Raw genomic sequence first — 15,879 nt, forward strand, 5'->3', positions numbered from 1 at the left:
TTTGTAAAATATTTAGAACTTCTTGGAGGGAAGGCACTATAGAAGTGAAAAGTATTAATATTCAGTTCCTGTAGTTTCACTGAATACAACTGAATGGTGGTGCATTCTACCCAAGAATTGACAGCATTTCAGTGATGAGTGAAACAATCCCTTTATACTGTAGTTTGTAAAACAATTGTGTTGGGGATTTGGGGATGCTTCAGGTTAAAAGATGTTGTTTGCAAATTGTTAATTATACAGTAGCTTTATAAATTGCTGGATTATACCATATGTAGTAGTCAGTTCGTTTGAATAGAGAGCTAAAGGTATTGACTTTTAGTCTTGTTTACAATGTAACTTCTAAACTAAATCCTATTCCACTTTGAACATTATAAATACTGGATTAGATTCTCAAATCCAAGACACACATGCAAAGTGGTTTCAAATAGCAGGAAATGCATACAAATTAAAGCACACGCCTTTGAAACCTTGTTCTGTAAACTAGATACCTATGAAATTGAGCCAGCTATCACTTTAAAAATTGCATGCATATGCCTTAGCCTGGAGGAAAAATCAACTGCTCATTCATCATAGCATACATGAGACCTAGCTTCCAAATGGTTAGAGGCCTGCCTAAATTTTGATTCCAATGTATGTGGAGTCGCCACAGCATCAAGAGACAATGGGCAACACTGCCACACACAGGAGAATGAAAGAGACATACTTCTCCCAGGTTGGAAATAAATCTCCTGACCCCATTCATTGTGCCACATGAGCACATCCTCTACCCTTCCAACCAGGAAGAACACCCTCTACAATCTCCAGAAAAGAATCTGGGAAAGACTTCTGATGAGGTATCTCATGCACTTCTCTGTGGAGAAGGTCATAGGGGAAACTTAACAGAAAAAGGAGTTTGAACAGGCAACTGGTGGCGATACTGAGGGTGAATATCCTTCAAATACCATGGGTAAGTGGGATCATATGCCTGATGCATGTCACTGCATGTAAAGATACTTATGTGTATTCCTGAATGTGTGTAAGCTTGAGGGAATGTCTGAAAATTTCCCTGTGTTAACACTTTAAACTGGGTGTGAAATATTGCCAAAAATTGTTTGGGGTCTCATGTGTTATACTGTGCTTTGCACACATACATTCTTGTGGAAAGATAGCTAGATGTCGTAGTCTAATTGTCAGTGTCGTATGGAGTTGTACATCAATCTTAAAACAGTGTTCCTTGCTCCTGATTGTAATAAATGTGTCTCTTAGACCTGTCTAGAGCATGAGAAATAGATCAGTAATCCACATCACTGATATTTGATCCCTGCTGTCTGTCCTATTCACAGGTATCTACCAGTTACTTTTTGGCTTCAGTCATGCATGTCTTCCTTTACAGAGTCATCCTTGTCCTTCACAAACCCACCTGCTACATCCTTAGCTACCTCTGGGTCTCTCATCTTCTGAAGCTTTACCTTCTCATTGCCAGGACTTTGACCTGCCTCCACTGCTGCCTCTTCTAAACTGTGTTTGGAACTCAGCCCCGTATCCCATGTTGCCACTTCTGCTCGTTACTTATGCCTCTTCTCTCTCTCTCTTTCCCAGGCTAACTTCTAGACCTGTATTTACATCTCCTTCCATCTTGCTCTGCTGCTAACCAGATGATCACTTTCTTTGTAGTTGACAGTAGGAAGCTGGGAGTAGTTCTCTGCCTAACTCTCTGTGGCATTTATAAGGCAAGGAGGCAGTATGGAAGTGGATCAACACAGAGGTGTTGGTTTAACTTTTCCCTATGAGTATGTGGTGTCCACTCCTGGCCAGATATTCCCCTACATGCCCTACCTGTGAACATGGAGGCAGATCCCTCTGTTCTGGAAAAGTTGTTTCACATTTTCAAAATCATGTGCTGTGGAGTTGACATCAGAGGGCAAAAACTGAGGGCAGTGAGTGGCCATCTAGCCAGGCTACCTCACTGCTTTGGCACCGTACCATACCCCAACCAGCTCCTGAGGCTTCCACCCAAAGACACTGGCTTTTACCACTGAGTCATCCCGTGGCACCTGAGTTTCTATCAAGTCCTGGGCTCAGTCTTAATTTAAGGGTAGCTTTAAGTGTACTTAGTGTCATGGTGTCTGGGCTAGCTGCACCATTGTCCCTTCTTGGGGGGGGGTCTCACTGAGTGTACCTCTCACAAATGTCAGACCTCAAGCCTTTATCTCTGCTGGGGTAGAGTTCTGCAATTCACCCGCTTTTAGACTAGGACCTGGATTACAGCCCCTTAGTTACCAGTTGTGACTACTTCAGCAGATCCAACTGAGGTTTAGACGCTGGTATTGACTTCTCTCCAGCAGCTGTGACTAGCAGTTACACTCAAACAGTATTGTTTAACATAACTGTACAACAGAACATTCAGAGACATGCAATAAAAATAACAAAAAAGGAGACCTCACCAAATGGACCTTATCTAGCCTTTTACCTGCTCCTGGCTCAGATGTTTAGGCCCTGCTTAAGGTGAGACTTCCTACCCTGCAGCTCCTACCTCTCTCCCAGTTTGTGTCAGCCCCGTGGCCTGCTGATCACTTTCTCTCTCCCTTTCTGCCAGTGGAACCTTTTAAAACTTTTGATCTTTATGATCGCCTTGGCAAAACAAGTCCTGTTAACTTTGATGGCACCTGGAAGTGGCATCTCCCAGTAAAAGCCTCCATTGAACACTTAACTTGGCTTGAAGGTGTGTACCTGAGGGGCTGTCTTAGTTCTTAGTCCTTGTTTTGTTTCCTGCCTCAGCCAACTCCCAGCTCCAGTTGGGCTTAAGCTTTGGAGTTCAAGTAAACAGCCATCCAAAAGTGAACAGGGAAACATACAATAGTCATTACAATAATGCAGGTATCTCCCAGTTGGTCACACTTGGATCTTCATGTCGCTTTTCCCCCTATGGTGGACTTGATTGCCTGTCAACACATCTTGTCTTGTTTTCCTTTTGTGTCTACATTGGTAGGTAGTTAAAATATGTTGTTATGCAATAAAACACATCTTATTTTTCAGCGACTTGGAGCAGTCTTACACAGCTTCTCTTCATGAGTTAAAAGGCTTGTTTCAACTTAAAAACATATGTGCTCATTCATATGAGTTGTCAACTTGTGTGTTATGATGGGTAATAAACTTGAATGTGATAATTATATGTCTGGGTTGTTGAGGAGTCAGAGGGTATAAGGATAAAACAAATAGCCCACACTGAGGTATGGGTGATAACTTTCTGTCTAATGCCACACATCACACTGTTTCAACACAGGTATACATTATCTTAGTGGCTAAGTAAAAAACCACATTGCAGTGAGGAGATGGCAGGCTCCTCCTTAGATACCTGTAATGTGGAACATTCTTCAATCCATCATACAGGAAACTGTAGCTTCACTAGACCTAGGGAAGAGGGTAAACCATCATCAATTCTTCAAAAGGCAACAGTTCCACAGGCCTACTTAACACACTCCTTCCACCCCCTTAACCCAGACACGTCAAGTAGTGCTGACAGTGAATCCTCAGAGAAGGAGTTGGTTGAAGGAACTCTACACACATAATGGGGCTAGAAGTGTCACAATTTCTGCTTCCTTTCAAGGAGTGCTTCTCATAATCCACAAGCTGACAGTGCGTGACACCAAACACCAACAACTGAACAGCAGTCCTGTTGGGTTACTTTTAAATCATGAGCAGCTTGTTTTAAAAAGTACAGAAAAGGAATGAGACAATACTGAGAAATGAAAGATCATCAGGAATATCACTGTAATGCACAAAGCTACAATGGGAGAACATTGCTAATGCATGTGTTCGTACTGGGGGGCCTGTTCTGTAACGACTAAATCTGTCTGAAATCCTGGCTTTGGGTAGATGGATTATGTGACATAGGAGCATAAAAAGTGCATCATCTTCCATCTCCACTGATGCAAAGATAGAGGAGGATTATACAGGCCCTCTGAAGAAGCACTTTCCTGAGTTGGAAGATGACCTCTTTTGCTCTACAGATGCAAGGAGCTCCAAGTAGCGCAGATGGAGGAATTGAGCAAGACAAAGATCATGGAAGACTTAAATTTGTGCCCCAAAACTGACCACATACAATTCAGGTACCCACATGTCTGCATACTTTACTTGTGCACCAAATGATGTTGGTACATGCATATCTGAGACTTTGGATATTCCAAAGCTTGTACACTCACTACTACATGTCCAGAAATTTGTGCTCCTAATCTTGAGTGCACAGAGTTAGTCTGTGCTGAAATCCTTATGGAAAACTATGATCCACCTTCAAGAGGGAAAATATGCATCTTCCGCAAATTGCCTCTCTCACCCTGCTGGCTTCCCATCTTCTTCCTATTTCCTCCCCCATCCTGACTGTCCCAGTAATCTGTTATTTCGAACATTACTGTGACTGGTTTTCTTTCTTTTTTATATTGCATACTCAGACTGTATTTTATGTGGTGGCGTACAGCTTGTAATCTTAAAATGGTATTGCCTCAGGTAGAGATTTTACACTGAGGGCCTGCGTTCTTCATGGGAATATATAGTCAGGCTCAGTTTTGCTATAAGTTTGCCCAAGTTTAGTGATTGATTATCGATGGCATCACTGTTTTATTGACTTGGCTTTGGCTATGTGTATAAACAGAGCAGGTGTAAGAATCCTGTTGGCTTAGCAATAGCTGCTGCTATTGTTTATATTATAGTAGTGCCTAGATCAGGGCCAGTTGTGCTCATTGCTGTACGGACTTGTAGTAAGAGACAGTACCTTCCCCAGACAGCTTATAAATTCTACAGATGAGGCAGATCAAGGGTGGCAGGGGAACAGGCACAGAGTTGAAATGACTTGTCTGATGTCACACAGCAAGCTAGTGATAGAGCTGCGATCAGCACCTGTCTTGACTCCCAGTCCAGTGTCCTATACGTTAGCCCACAGTAGCAGCCAGACTTCATGACCAGAAGTGAACAACCCCCTCCCTCTGTATGTTGGCCTTCCCAGGTCCATTTCAAAAACGTCAATGTCTGATGCAAGCAATAGCTTCTCTGAGGTTTAGTAAGCTAACTCTTTGCACATACATGATGTGCTCTGTGTATTATCAACTTAAGTTTTTTCTTTCCCATATTTTCATACAACAAATAGCTTAAGAATGTTTGAAGGAAAAGACAGGTTTCAGAGTAACAGCCGTGTTAGTCTGTATTTGCAAAAAGAAAAGGAGTACTTGTGACACCTTAGAGACTAACCAATTTATTTGAGCATAAGCTTTCGTGAGCTACAGCTCACTTCATCGGATGCATACTGTGGAAACTGCAGAAGACATTATATACACAGAGACCATGAAACAATACCTCCTCCCACCCCACTCTCCTGCTGGTAATAGCTTATCTAAAGTGATCACTCTCCTTACAATGTGTATGATAATCAAGTTGGGCCATTTCCAGCACAAATCCAGGTTTTCTCACCCCCCCCACCTCTTTTTTCCCAAAAACCACACACACAAACTCACTAACTCTCTCTCCTGCTGGTAATAGCTTATTCAAAGTGACCACTCTCCTTACAATGTGTATGAAAATCAAGGTGGGCCATTTCCAGCACAAATCCAGGTTTTCTCACCCCACCCCCCACCCCCAAAAAACACACACACACACAAACTCACTCTCCTGCTGGTAATAGCTTATCCAAAGTGACCACTCTCCCTACAATGGTCACTTGGATAAGCTATTACAGCAGGAGAGTGAGTTTGTGTGTGTGTGTTTTGGGGGGGGGGGGGTGTGTGAGAGAACCTGGATTTGTGCTGGAAATGGCCCACCTTGATTTTCATATACATTGTAAGGAGAGTGGTCACTTTGGATAAGCTATTACCAGCAGGAGAGTGAGTTAGTGAGTTTGTGTGTGTGGTTTTTGGGAAAAAAGGGGTGGGGGGGGGGGAGAAATGGCCCAACTTGATTATCATACACATTGTAAGGAGAGTGATCACTTCAGGTAAGCTATTACCAGCAGGAGAGTGGGGTGGGAGGAGGTATTGTTTCATGGTCTCTGTGTATATAATGTCTTCTGCAGTTTCCACAGTATGCATCCGATGAAGTGAGCTGTAGCTCACGAAAGCTCATGCTCAAATAAATTGGTTAGTCTCTAAGGTGCCACAAGTACTCCTTTTCTTTTCGAAGGAAAAGACTTTCCCTTAGTATTGTTTTTAATGGAGTCAATCTTCCTGCTATGCATACAAAGCTTTTATTTGAGGAGGTAGATGATTGGTACCAGAACCAGTCTTTGCACCTGTCCTGACTGCTCTCCTGTGCAATTTGGGAGGTAGGTATGTGCAGGGGGATGGTCTGTGTGGTTTGGTGTTGCTTGGGGAGGTTGGGTATTTCAGTATTCTTTGGACTGGCTTGTTTCTGGGTTTGGCGATGATACAGTTTTATTCTTGCTTGTACTAGTATGATTGCATTTCTTAAGTCAAAGGTGGTAAAAGCCCTGGAGAGGCGCCGGAGATTGTATAAATCTTAAATACATAGAAAAAAACTCTCCAGCAGTGCTAGTTAGGAAATTGGAATCCTGTGTACACACTTACACCCCCTCAGTTCTGCAAGCACAATTTGTGTGCACAAAACTTTGTCTTGACTCCACAGCTGTATACATGCAGTTGATGCTTTCACTCTACAGTTAGTGGACAATGACTTCACAGTCCATACCCAACTCTTGAGAAATCTTTCCCACTGTGCTGTCTTAAACTTATAAATAGTGTCTGAATTTCACATAAATTAGCATATTATATTGAAGTAATTTTTTTTTCAGGCTAGAAGCAAAATACTTTTGTCAGTGTGTTGATTTTGCTGCTTATTGAAATGTCGAATTTTTTTTGTCATTTGAAGAATTTTCCAAATATTAATCATTTGGACTTGTAGGATTTATCAGTGTTACACCAGCAGTTATCTACCCATCTGTAAGGATGTTAATTTTTTTTTTAAGGGAAGAATCTCAGCTAGTATTAATTGGCATAGGCATATTGCTTTCAGTGGAACTATGCTGATTTACAGCAACTGAAAATCAGGCCCTAAATGTTCTAAAGATCAGGCATCAGTTACATTAAAACCAGTTAAACTTCAAGAAGATGGGGATACTTCCTAAAAACAAGGGGTTTGTTTACAGTATAAATTAGTCAAGTGGCTTTTCAGAATATTTTTATGAACATGTTTCTTGTACTCAGACCCCAGGGCAGTGTGGGTGTGGGGGCGGGGGCGTGTATAAAAGAGAGTTTGGTTGTGCCCTTGTAATATATTATCTTCAGATATTATATAAAAAGGGCAGTTAGAGATGTTGTTTTGATCTCCATGTAAAATAAGAATGTAGCAATGTCACTATGTGGATATGATTTAAGATCGTAGTTTGTTTTCCTCTAGTTGAATTTTACTGATAAAACACAGGCATAGTTGTTGTTGTTCTAAAAATATTGCTAATTTTGGAAAATGGATTTTTAAAATTGATGCTTCCTCTTTTGGTCCAGAATATGTTTGTCCTGTTTATTATAAGGAAGACTAACAAGCTTATTGCTCGTACAATAATATTTCTCCAGATTTTTTAAAAAGCACTAATAGAACAGTCTTTGAAGGTTACACAATTATTTGTTTTTGGAAATATTCTTTTTTCATTGTTATGATTATTACAGTGTTATTTGTAGCAGAGATGCATGTAGTATTTGGGAATGGTTGCTTATGAGGTGTGGCTCCCTTAAGAAACCAGGAGTGAAAGAGAAGACACCGCAGTGGGGATCATGAGGAAGAGAAACCTAGCGGGGTGCCAGTAAGACCCCAGGAATAAAGTTTGTTCTTGTTTGCATTTAAACCTGAGTGGTCTTCAAATTATTGGAATACCACAATGCACTTTCAGTAGTAACATCTGAAAACAACCAAAGGTGTATTGCTGGAATGAGTTAGTGTAGTATGTCTGCAGTGTAAATAAGGTACTGGGATCCTATTGTTGCTTTCTTTCAACTGTTTAGGACTTTCTTCCAGTCTCCCTATGTGTTGAATACAGAGTGCTTTGAATAACTGGTTGAGTACTTACGTTAATAATGGTAGGGCAGTTGGACAAAGCAGTGTTACTTGCCTCTCATATCACAGTGGTGAAGGCATGTTTTGAAGTGGATGATACTATATAACAGCACCTTCTTTCAAATTACAGAATCTAGTAGCAAAACTATTCCAGGAACCACAACAGCCGAAGAAGCCGCTAAAATCTTAGCAGAGAAACGACGTCTTGCCCGGGAGCAAAGAGAGCGTGAAGACCAGGAAAGAATTCAGAGAGAAGAGGAGGAAAGGTAACTTGTAAATACTGGAAAACAATATTTTCTGTGGTGCAAATTTGATTGGCATGTAAACCTGACTGGCATGTATTTTAGCTACACATACGAGAATCTGCAGAGAGGCAGGTACATATGGCAGAGTTTGCTGGAAATACATATCCTTGTGAATGTCAGAAGTCTGTGTGAAATTGGGATGTCACTTTCTAGGCAGACTGCTTCCCTTCCTTTCAAGTCTCCAGTGATTCTACTACTTAAAATATAGGATATACTTCTTATTCCAGTTACATTTAATTTTCTTTATAAGATATTAAAATCCTCTTCAAACTATGGTAGAACCTCCGTTACGAACACCTCAGGAATGGAGGTTGTTCGTAACTCTGAACAAAACGTTATGGTTGTTCTTTCAAAAGTTTATAGCTGAATATTGACTTAATACAGCTTTGAAACTTTACTCTTCAGAAGAAAAATGCTGCTTTTAATCAGCTTAATTTAAATGAAACAAGCACAGTTAGTTTCTTAACTTGTCAAACCTTTTTTAAACTTTCCCTTTATTTTTTTAGTAGTTTACCTTTAACACAGTACTGTCCTGTACAGTATTTGCTTTTTTGGGTCTCTGCTGCTTGATTGTGTACTTCCGCTTTCAAATGAGGATGTGGTTGACCGGTCAGTTCGTAACTCTTGGGGTCTGATGTATTCCTCTTAAACTCTTCTTTGGCAAACTTGGGAGACCTGTTGACTTCTAGGTTCCCAGTTTAAATTCATCCCAGGTTGATGATGACGGAGATGCCACGTGATAGATGGCAGGTAGCGTACGTGCAATGCATTTCTCTTATTAGTCCAATTCTCAGTGGACAAGTGTCCATATCGCCAGAACAACTGGCACCCTTCTTGACAGTATCATAGAAATGTAGGACTGGAAGGGACTTAGGTCATGTCGTCCTGCCTCAGTACAGAGAGCTGGACTACAAGTATTATCTGTTATCGGTAGTGTCCAAAGAATTAACTGTCCAGGAAGGATGAATTACCTTTCTGTACACAGATCCTTTCTGTTCCTCCAGCTCACAGTTGAAAGAGAGACTGATGGAATGGCGGTGTTAGTAAACTTTTACTGTTTGCTGCTTTGTTTATCTGTTCTATGGCTAGACACAGTGGATGCCCTTACTAACAACCCTGATATTAACAACTTCTGGTTAATAGCAACATTTTGCCGGGAACCAATCCTGTCCTGTTGACTTTAATGTTAATGAGATTCAGATATTGGCAACAGCATGCCACTTATTGAAAACTTTTTTTGGAAGAAAGGCCCTGGCTGCCAGCAAGGAAGCACTGGGACGTGCCTTCCCTGCCCGTAGCCCTGAAAACCTGCCTGCAGCTGGACCTCAGCCCCATCCCAGCGCTTCCTTCCTTGGCTACAGTCCCACAAACCTATGTGCAACCCTGGACCACACAGGAGATAAGAGGCTGGGGCCTCTGCATCTCCATCCAACAGGGTAACCTCTGCTAGAGTCCCAGTTCTGTTTGCTGGGAGGGGGCTGTGGCAGGGCAACGTGGGGTGGCTGCAGCCTGGATGCCAGGGCTTTCCATGGGGAGCAGCGATGTTGGGGGTTCATGGAGCTTCATGGTACCTCTCCCGCTGCTGCCCTGCCCACAGCTTCCCCTCCCCATGTAAAGCCATGGCTTTTGGGCTGCAACCCCCCTCCTGGCTGCTGCTCTGCTCACAACCAGGTTGGCAAGATGCGTCCCAGTATTTCCTTCCCTAGCTGCAGCCCCACAAACCTGCCTTCAGCTTATTGGCAACTTTTTTGCTGGCAACTCCTTGGTGGTTGGTAATAAGTGGAATCAACTATAGCTGACTTTGGTCTTCAGAACTGTGAGTTTGGGTATGTGTACACTGCAGCTGGGAGCGTGCCTCCGAACCCAGGTAAACAGACATGCTCTAGCTCCACTCAAAGTAGTGTGCTAAAAATAGCAGCATGGACGTTGTGGCTCTGATAGCTGCCCAAGAGCAAGCCCGCCTGGATCCAAGCTTGTGTGACTAGCCCTGTGGCAACGTCCACGCTGCTATGTATAGCATGCTCCCAGCTGTAGTGTAGACTTACCCTTTGGCATCTTTCACAAGCTTTAAACTTTCTTTCTCACACTTTAAATAATATCCAGTCTGTAATCCATTTCTTGGAAATACTAGGAGCAGAGAAGAAGAAATGGTAAAGAAAATGATTGAAGATAAAGTACAAAGAGAGGAGGCGCTCCAGAGACTGGAGGAAGAAAAAAGACTTGATGATGAAGAACAGCAAAGACAAGCTGAAGAGAGAGTTCGCAAAGAACAGGAGGAGCAGGAAAAACTAGTAGGTTTAACAGGTTTACTTGCTAGATGTAGAACATGACTCTGTTCCTTGGAAAAGCTGTTAAGTCATCCTTTTTAGATCCTGGATCAGTTCATGTTGGAAAATAACCAATCCATAAAGGGACGTAGGATACCATAGATAAAACTATTGAAATCTTCCTAAATTGTGTGGCTTTTGGGTCTGGGAAAGAAGCAGATATTTCATAACCATTTTAATCATGTTCAGTGCCCTGGTGGCCGAAAGCTGTTTGGTAGGTAAATGCAAGGAACTCTGTAAAAGCCAAAGTATAATAGCGCTTCTTCATAATCTTATTGGGGCCACTTACAGAGCTTCCCGTTTTAAAAGATCAGAGAGGAGTCTGGGGCACCTTGTGTGATCTAACTTCTCTATAAAAGGTAATGTTACAGCAGATTTTAAAATACTTATTAGCATATGTGCAACGTGCCTCAGGTGGCACATGACCAGGATTCATCACCGAATTTGGTCCACTGGTTGGATCATTAGTTTGCCCGGGCTGGGTGCTGGCGCACAGTGTGACATGAATGCTGATCCATGGCCCCCCAATTACTATGAATGAAAATATTACTAATCCCTAGATATAGCCTTTCATGGCTAATTGTCTGTATAACCTGGAAAAGGAATCCTTCCGAATGAATGAATGAAATTATATTTTTCAGGCTATATGAACCTTGTTCAATGTATGATGAATTTCTAACAGCCATTTGTATCTCTGGTATATATTGTCTTTATAACTGTCGTATAAACTTTTCATTCTCAGTCTCTATCATACTTTACTGTTCTGAACAATTGTTATATAAATAAGCTAGTGTTAAGAATGCTCTTATCTCCCCATCAAGGCTTGCAATCATAGTGAACAACAGATTCCGTTATAGTGGGAACACTAAGATATTCATTGCCAGTTATCTTAAATACAAATATCTGACTGCAAAGGTTTTAAATTAATGTTGCTGTATTTGCAATTTAACTGCTTTCCTCATGGTTTCTAAAGTATCTTCCTTAAATGGACCTTCATTCTAAAGTACAGGTTTAACTATTCAGATAGCTCTGGGGACATCTAAAGAACTTGGATAATCATTTAACTAAATATTTTTTATGTGAATTTCAGAATCAGGTGGCAAATCTGTAATTCAGATTTTCAGGATTAGGATAATAGGTATTTACATGTACTGCACACCGGATGCTTAAGTGGTGGTATGAACCATTTCTCACATCTACAAAATAACTAATGATAAAATAGCTCTTTTGACACCTTAAAATTGAATTATGTATTGCATTCCATATTCTCTGCCTTAATTTTAGAGAGAGGAAGCTGAAGCAAAAGCCCAAGAAGAAGCTGAAAGACAAAGGCAGGAGCGAGAGAGAATTATGCAGCAAAATATGCAGGAGAGACTTGAAAGGAAAAAGGTGCATAGTTCTTACTTTCAAGCCTTTAAGTGAGCCTTTAACAGAGAGTGTTGAGACTCTTACGTTAAAGCAATTTGGTGAATAAAGTTAAACAAACCCTCTGCGCTGGGAACAGTCATATGTTTGTGAATAAATCAAATTGCATTTTTAAAGGTATATTTTGGTTTCTATTCTAAAAAATGAAGATTTATAATGGTAAATAGAGTAAATAATTTTTAAATTCTTTAAATACAAAAGTTGATAAAAGAAGCCAAATGATCAAAGTTCAGCCTTTTCCATGTTGTGACAAATTCACTGTTGTTTGCTTTAACAGAGAATTGAAGAAATAATGAAAAGAACTCGGAAGTCAGATCAGAATGAAGCCAAGGTACTTGTTTGTTTGTGACATTATATAGATTCAAGGAGTTCTCATGTTTTACTTTCAGAACCTTTCCATTAAATGCTTCACTTTCAGAAGAATAACAAGCATCTTTATGTTCTGTTCGACTGAAATGAAATGGCTTCCAGTCATAGCACAAGGATCCTGTGCAATGACCGATAGTAACTCTCAGTATACTCAAGGCAATTCTTAAATACTCCTGAGGGTCTCTGCAGCATGAAAGCTGGATGTATATCCTTTAAAATGTATTGAATCATGGCCTGTGTGATAATATGTGAATGGTTCGCGATAAATATTGTGTGTTGTTGTGTTACTTAGAACAGTTTAAGTTAGCAGTAATACAGATTTCTGTTACAGAATGAAGAGAAGTCTGCTAATGAGGGGGAAGAGGAAGAGGATGCAGAAGAAGAGGGAGAGTTGGGCCTTGAAAAAACATATCAACCAGGTAAACAGTGTTTGGTAAATGAGGTCCAAAATGGTTAAAATCGCTTATATTCTAAAGTGGGGTAGTCATTGTCTCAATGGGATCTGGACTCCCTAATAAACAAATAATTTTGTTTCTTCACTTATCCTCTGAAAGGCCTTACTCGATTTTCAGCAATTGGCAATATTTACTGTAAGTTAATTTTCATGCTGATGTATGATGATTTAAGTACACCATTTCCACAATTGCCATGGAAGCAGTCTGTATAAAAATGAGAATAGATTATTTATTCCATAGTGTGGAAGACAGGCAAAATTGTTAACTAAAAATGTATGATTTGAGAATGACTGACTGTACAATAATAATGTTTTAGATTTGTTTTGGCACTGTAAAAATACATGTTGTTGTTCAATATCATTATAGCCAATTTCCCATTAGAGATGTTCGTTTTATGAGACTGTATGTTCAGAACATTCCAGCTAGGGGAGAGACCAGTTAGGCATTTATTGGTGTGGTGTTAATTTGGAATCGCAACCCTAATATATTGCAGCTCTCTGTCTTTCAGAAAAGATAAATGGTGTTGATCTGTCTCAAGAAATCAAGGTGCAGACACAATGTAGTTCTGAGTTTGCATGTGGTTTGACTTCTACGGAATCTTCAATGCAAGATATGTCAAAAATGGAGGCTGATGAAGTACTTATGAATGGAGATGAGCAAGACATTTATCAGAAGGAGACTAATGAAAGGTCTTTGCATGTTACGCAGCTAAAGGGTTATAGGTGAGCCTGTGTGATGGTGTCCTAATGTAAAGGTTGCATCTGATTGTAATTTACACAAGAAATCTTTAAATACACTTCATATAGTTTGTTTAGTACTGATCATAGGTTGCCAAAAATTTAGTTTGAGACTGTCGAGGTTTGTTGTAGTTGTCAGGAAACACCTGATTTACTCTAGGTAAAACTTCAAGTTAGTATTTTTAAAATGATATATGCCACTTTAAATATATAAAACAATGTAACATCAAATTATAAAATAAAATATAAATTATTATTCCTTCTTGTATAATTATACATTGTTGTATTTTGGAGCTGATCGTGATTCCTCTCAATCTAACGTGAGTCTGGAGTAACAGTAGTGAAGTCAGTGGAGATATACCTCAGTGTAAATCTGGTGTGAAATTGAACAGGCCCACATCTGATCAGTTGATTTAATGTACAGAAACTAAATCCAGAGATTTTGTTAGTTTGCTTCAGAATTTACTTGGTAAATTCTGAAGGAAAGCATTGGTATCTTGGTAAAGCATTGGTATCTTGATAAAGAAAAATATCAGTTTAAAACTTTCTATTATGAAGCAGTGCCCACTGCCTCAAGTGTATTACATGATCAAACTGTCAGTTTGCTATTTAATACATAAGCTGCTTGTTTTTGATAATGCCATGTCAATAACAGTGGTGGTGGTGGTAAGTGGACTGAGATGTTGCAAAACAAACAGAAACATGTCTAACTTACTTGTAAACAAAGGCAACAACCTGAACAGTTTTCCTTGGGGCTGGATGACAGTTTGTTACTAAATCTCCAAACAAGAGAGTAGAGAGAAAGGAGAGTATCTACAGGATTCTCTAAGACACCTTCAACTTAGCTAAAACAATGTTAAAAACCTCACTTGGTGGGAATTTTAGTATTAGTTTTTAATAATACATTTCTCATTTTCAGAGAGAGAATTTCCATCCAGTCCTTGGAAAAATCTCTAGATTCATGGGCAATTCTGTTTGCTTGTCCAAATCCTAATGATGCTTTAGAATTTGCACTGAAAATTCTCTGATATTAAATTAAAAAATTTGTGTTCTTGTCACATGTGTCTAGTGACGGAATATAAAGTGTAAATGTTTCATACTTCTTCAAAAATTAATTGAAACTGATGGTTTGAATATAACACTTTTACAGAGTAGTTTGTGAATCAGTAAATGCATGTGTTTATCAAAAATGAATCTGAAAACAAAGCAGAAACACAGACTATTAAAGCAGGGACATGGATCCTGTGACTTTCTTTTTATACCAATTCTGTGGAGTTGTGCTCTTATCTGATGGTTATTGGTGCAGAAGTGACTGACTGGATGTTGCTGCAGTTGTTCCTTCTGATCTGACTCCTATAACAATCGCATGGCAGGCAGGGCAGTTTATCCCGAAAAATATTCATTGAGGAGAATATAGGGGTTTTTAATTGGCTGACCCCCTTTTCTGTTGGTAAATAAGGGTCAGGTGTCCAGCACTCTTAACAAATGTGTTTTGTTCTTTCTCCAGTCCTTCAGCAAAAGAAATGGTTATCCAGAATTCAGAAATATTGCACGTTAATGAAACTGATCATACGATTGGACTTATACAGAATCTCAATGGAAAATCTAATGCATGGACTTTTGAAGAAATTATTGATCTTGGAGTACATTCCAAGTCAACCAAACTGAGTTCAGACAGCATCACTGCTGATAACTGTAATGAAAACTTGAATGATGCTGCTACAGTTCCCTCTAGTCCGAAATTAGCATTTGAGGATGATGGCATGGTGAATTCCTTGACCAAACCTATAGAGACTGCATCAGGTAATGTATGCTGACTTCCCTTCTACCGCCTGCTCCCACTAAATTAAGGTAGCTTTGTTAAATATTTACTGTATATTTGTGCTTTCTTTTTTTCTTTCTTTCTTTTTGAGAATCTCTCATATTCTCTAAACTAGCAACAGGCTCTTACTGTTGTGCTTATTATTTTCCTTTTGTCAGAGGAGTAACTAGTTGATGACTTTTGAAGGGACTTAACTATTACAGCTAGATAACACACCCGCTGAGAGCTCTTCCAAAAGAACAGCTCAATCACAATGAAGCTTCTGTACCTCTCCCTAGGACTAAAACTTTTTTTAATTTTTTTTATTTTTTGTTGTTCTTAAATCTCTTACATGGTTACTGTGATTTTTTTAAAATGTTAATTTTTAAAGTGCTGCTGGTTACTATTAAAACCCTTCATGAGCTAGACCTC

At 39.8% G+C, this 15,879-nt stretch overlaps 1 protein-coding gene across 8 annotated transcripts in view; it reads left to right on the top strand.

The window, feature by feature from the left end:
- The window catches only part of MAP7D3 (MAP7 domain containing 3), a 63,380-nt gene that overhangs the window by 45,174 nt on the left and 2,327 nt on the right, over window positions 1–15,879 (top strand). For all 8 annotated transcript variants that reach the window (XM_074962713.1, XM_074962714.1, XM_074962715.1 and 5 more), the window contains 7 exons: window positions 8,159–8,294; window positions 10,465–10,624; window positions 11,945–12,049; window positions 12,363–12,416; window positions 12,786–12,873; window positions 13,418–13,631; window positions 15,154–15,449. In XM_074962713.1, coding sequence (XP_074818814.1) covers window positions 8,159–8,294; window positions 10,465–10,624; window positions 11,945–12,049; window positions 12,363–12,416; window positions 12,786–12,873; window positions 13,418–13,631; window positions 15,154–15,449 — 1,053 coding nt within the window. The remainder of the gene's footprint in view (window positions 1–8,158; window positions 8,295–10,464; window positions 10,625–11,944; window positions 12,050–12,362; window positions 12,417–12,785; window positions 12,874–13,417; window positions 13,632–15,153; window positions 15,450–15,879) is intronic.

Source organism: Natator depressus, chromosome 9, assembly GCF_965152275.1.
Source record: "Natator depressus isolate rNatDep1 chromosome 9, rNatDep2.hap1, whole genome shotgun sequence".
NCBI lineage: Eukaryota > Metazoa > Chordata > Testudines > Cheloniidae > Natator > Natator depressus.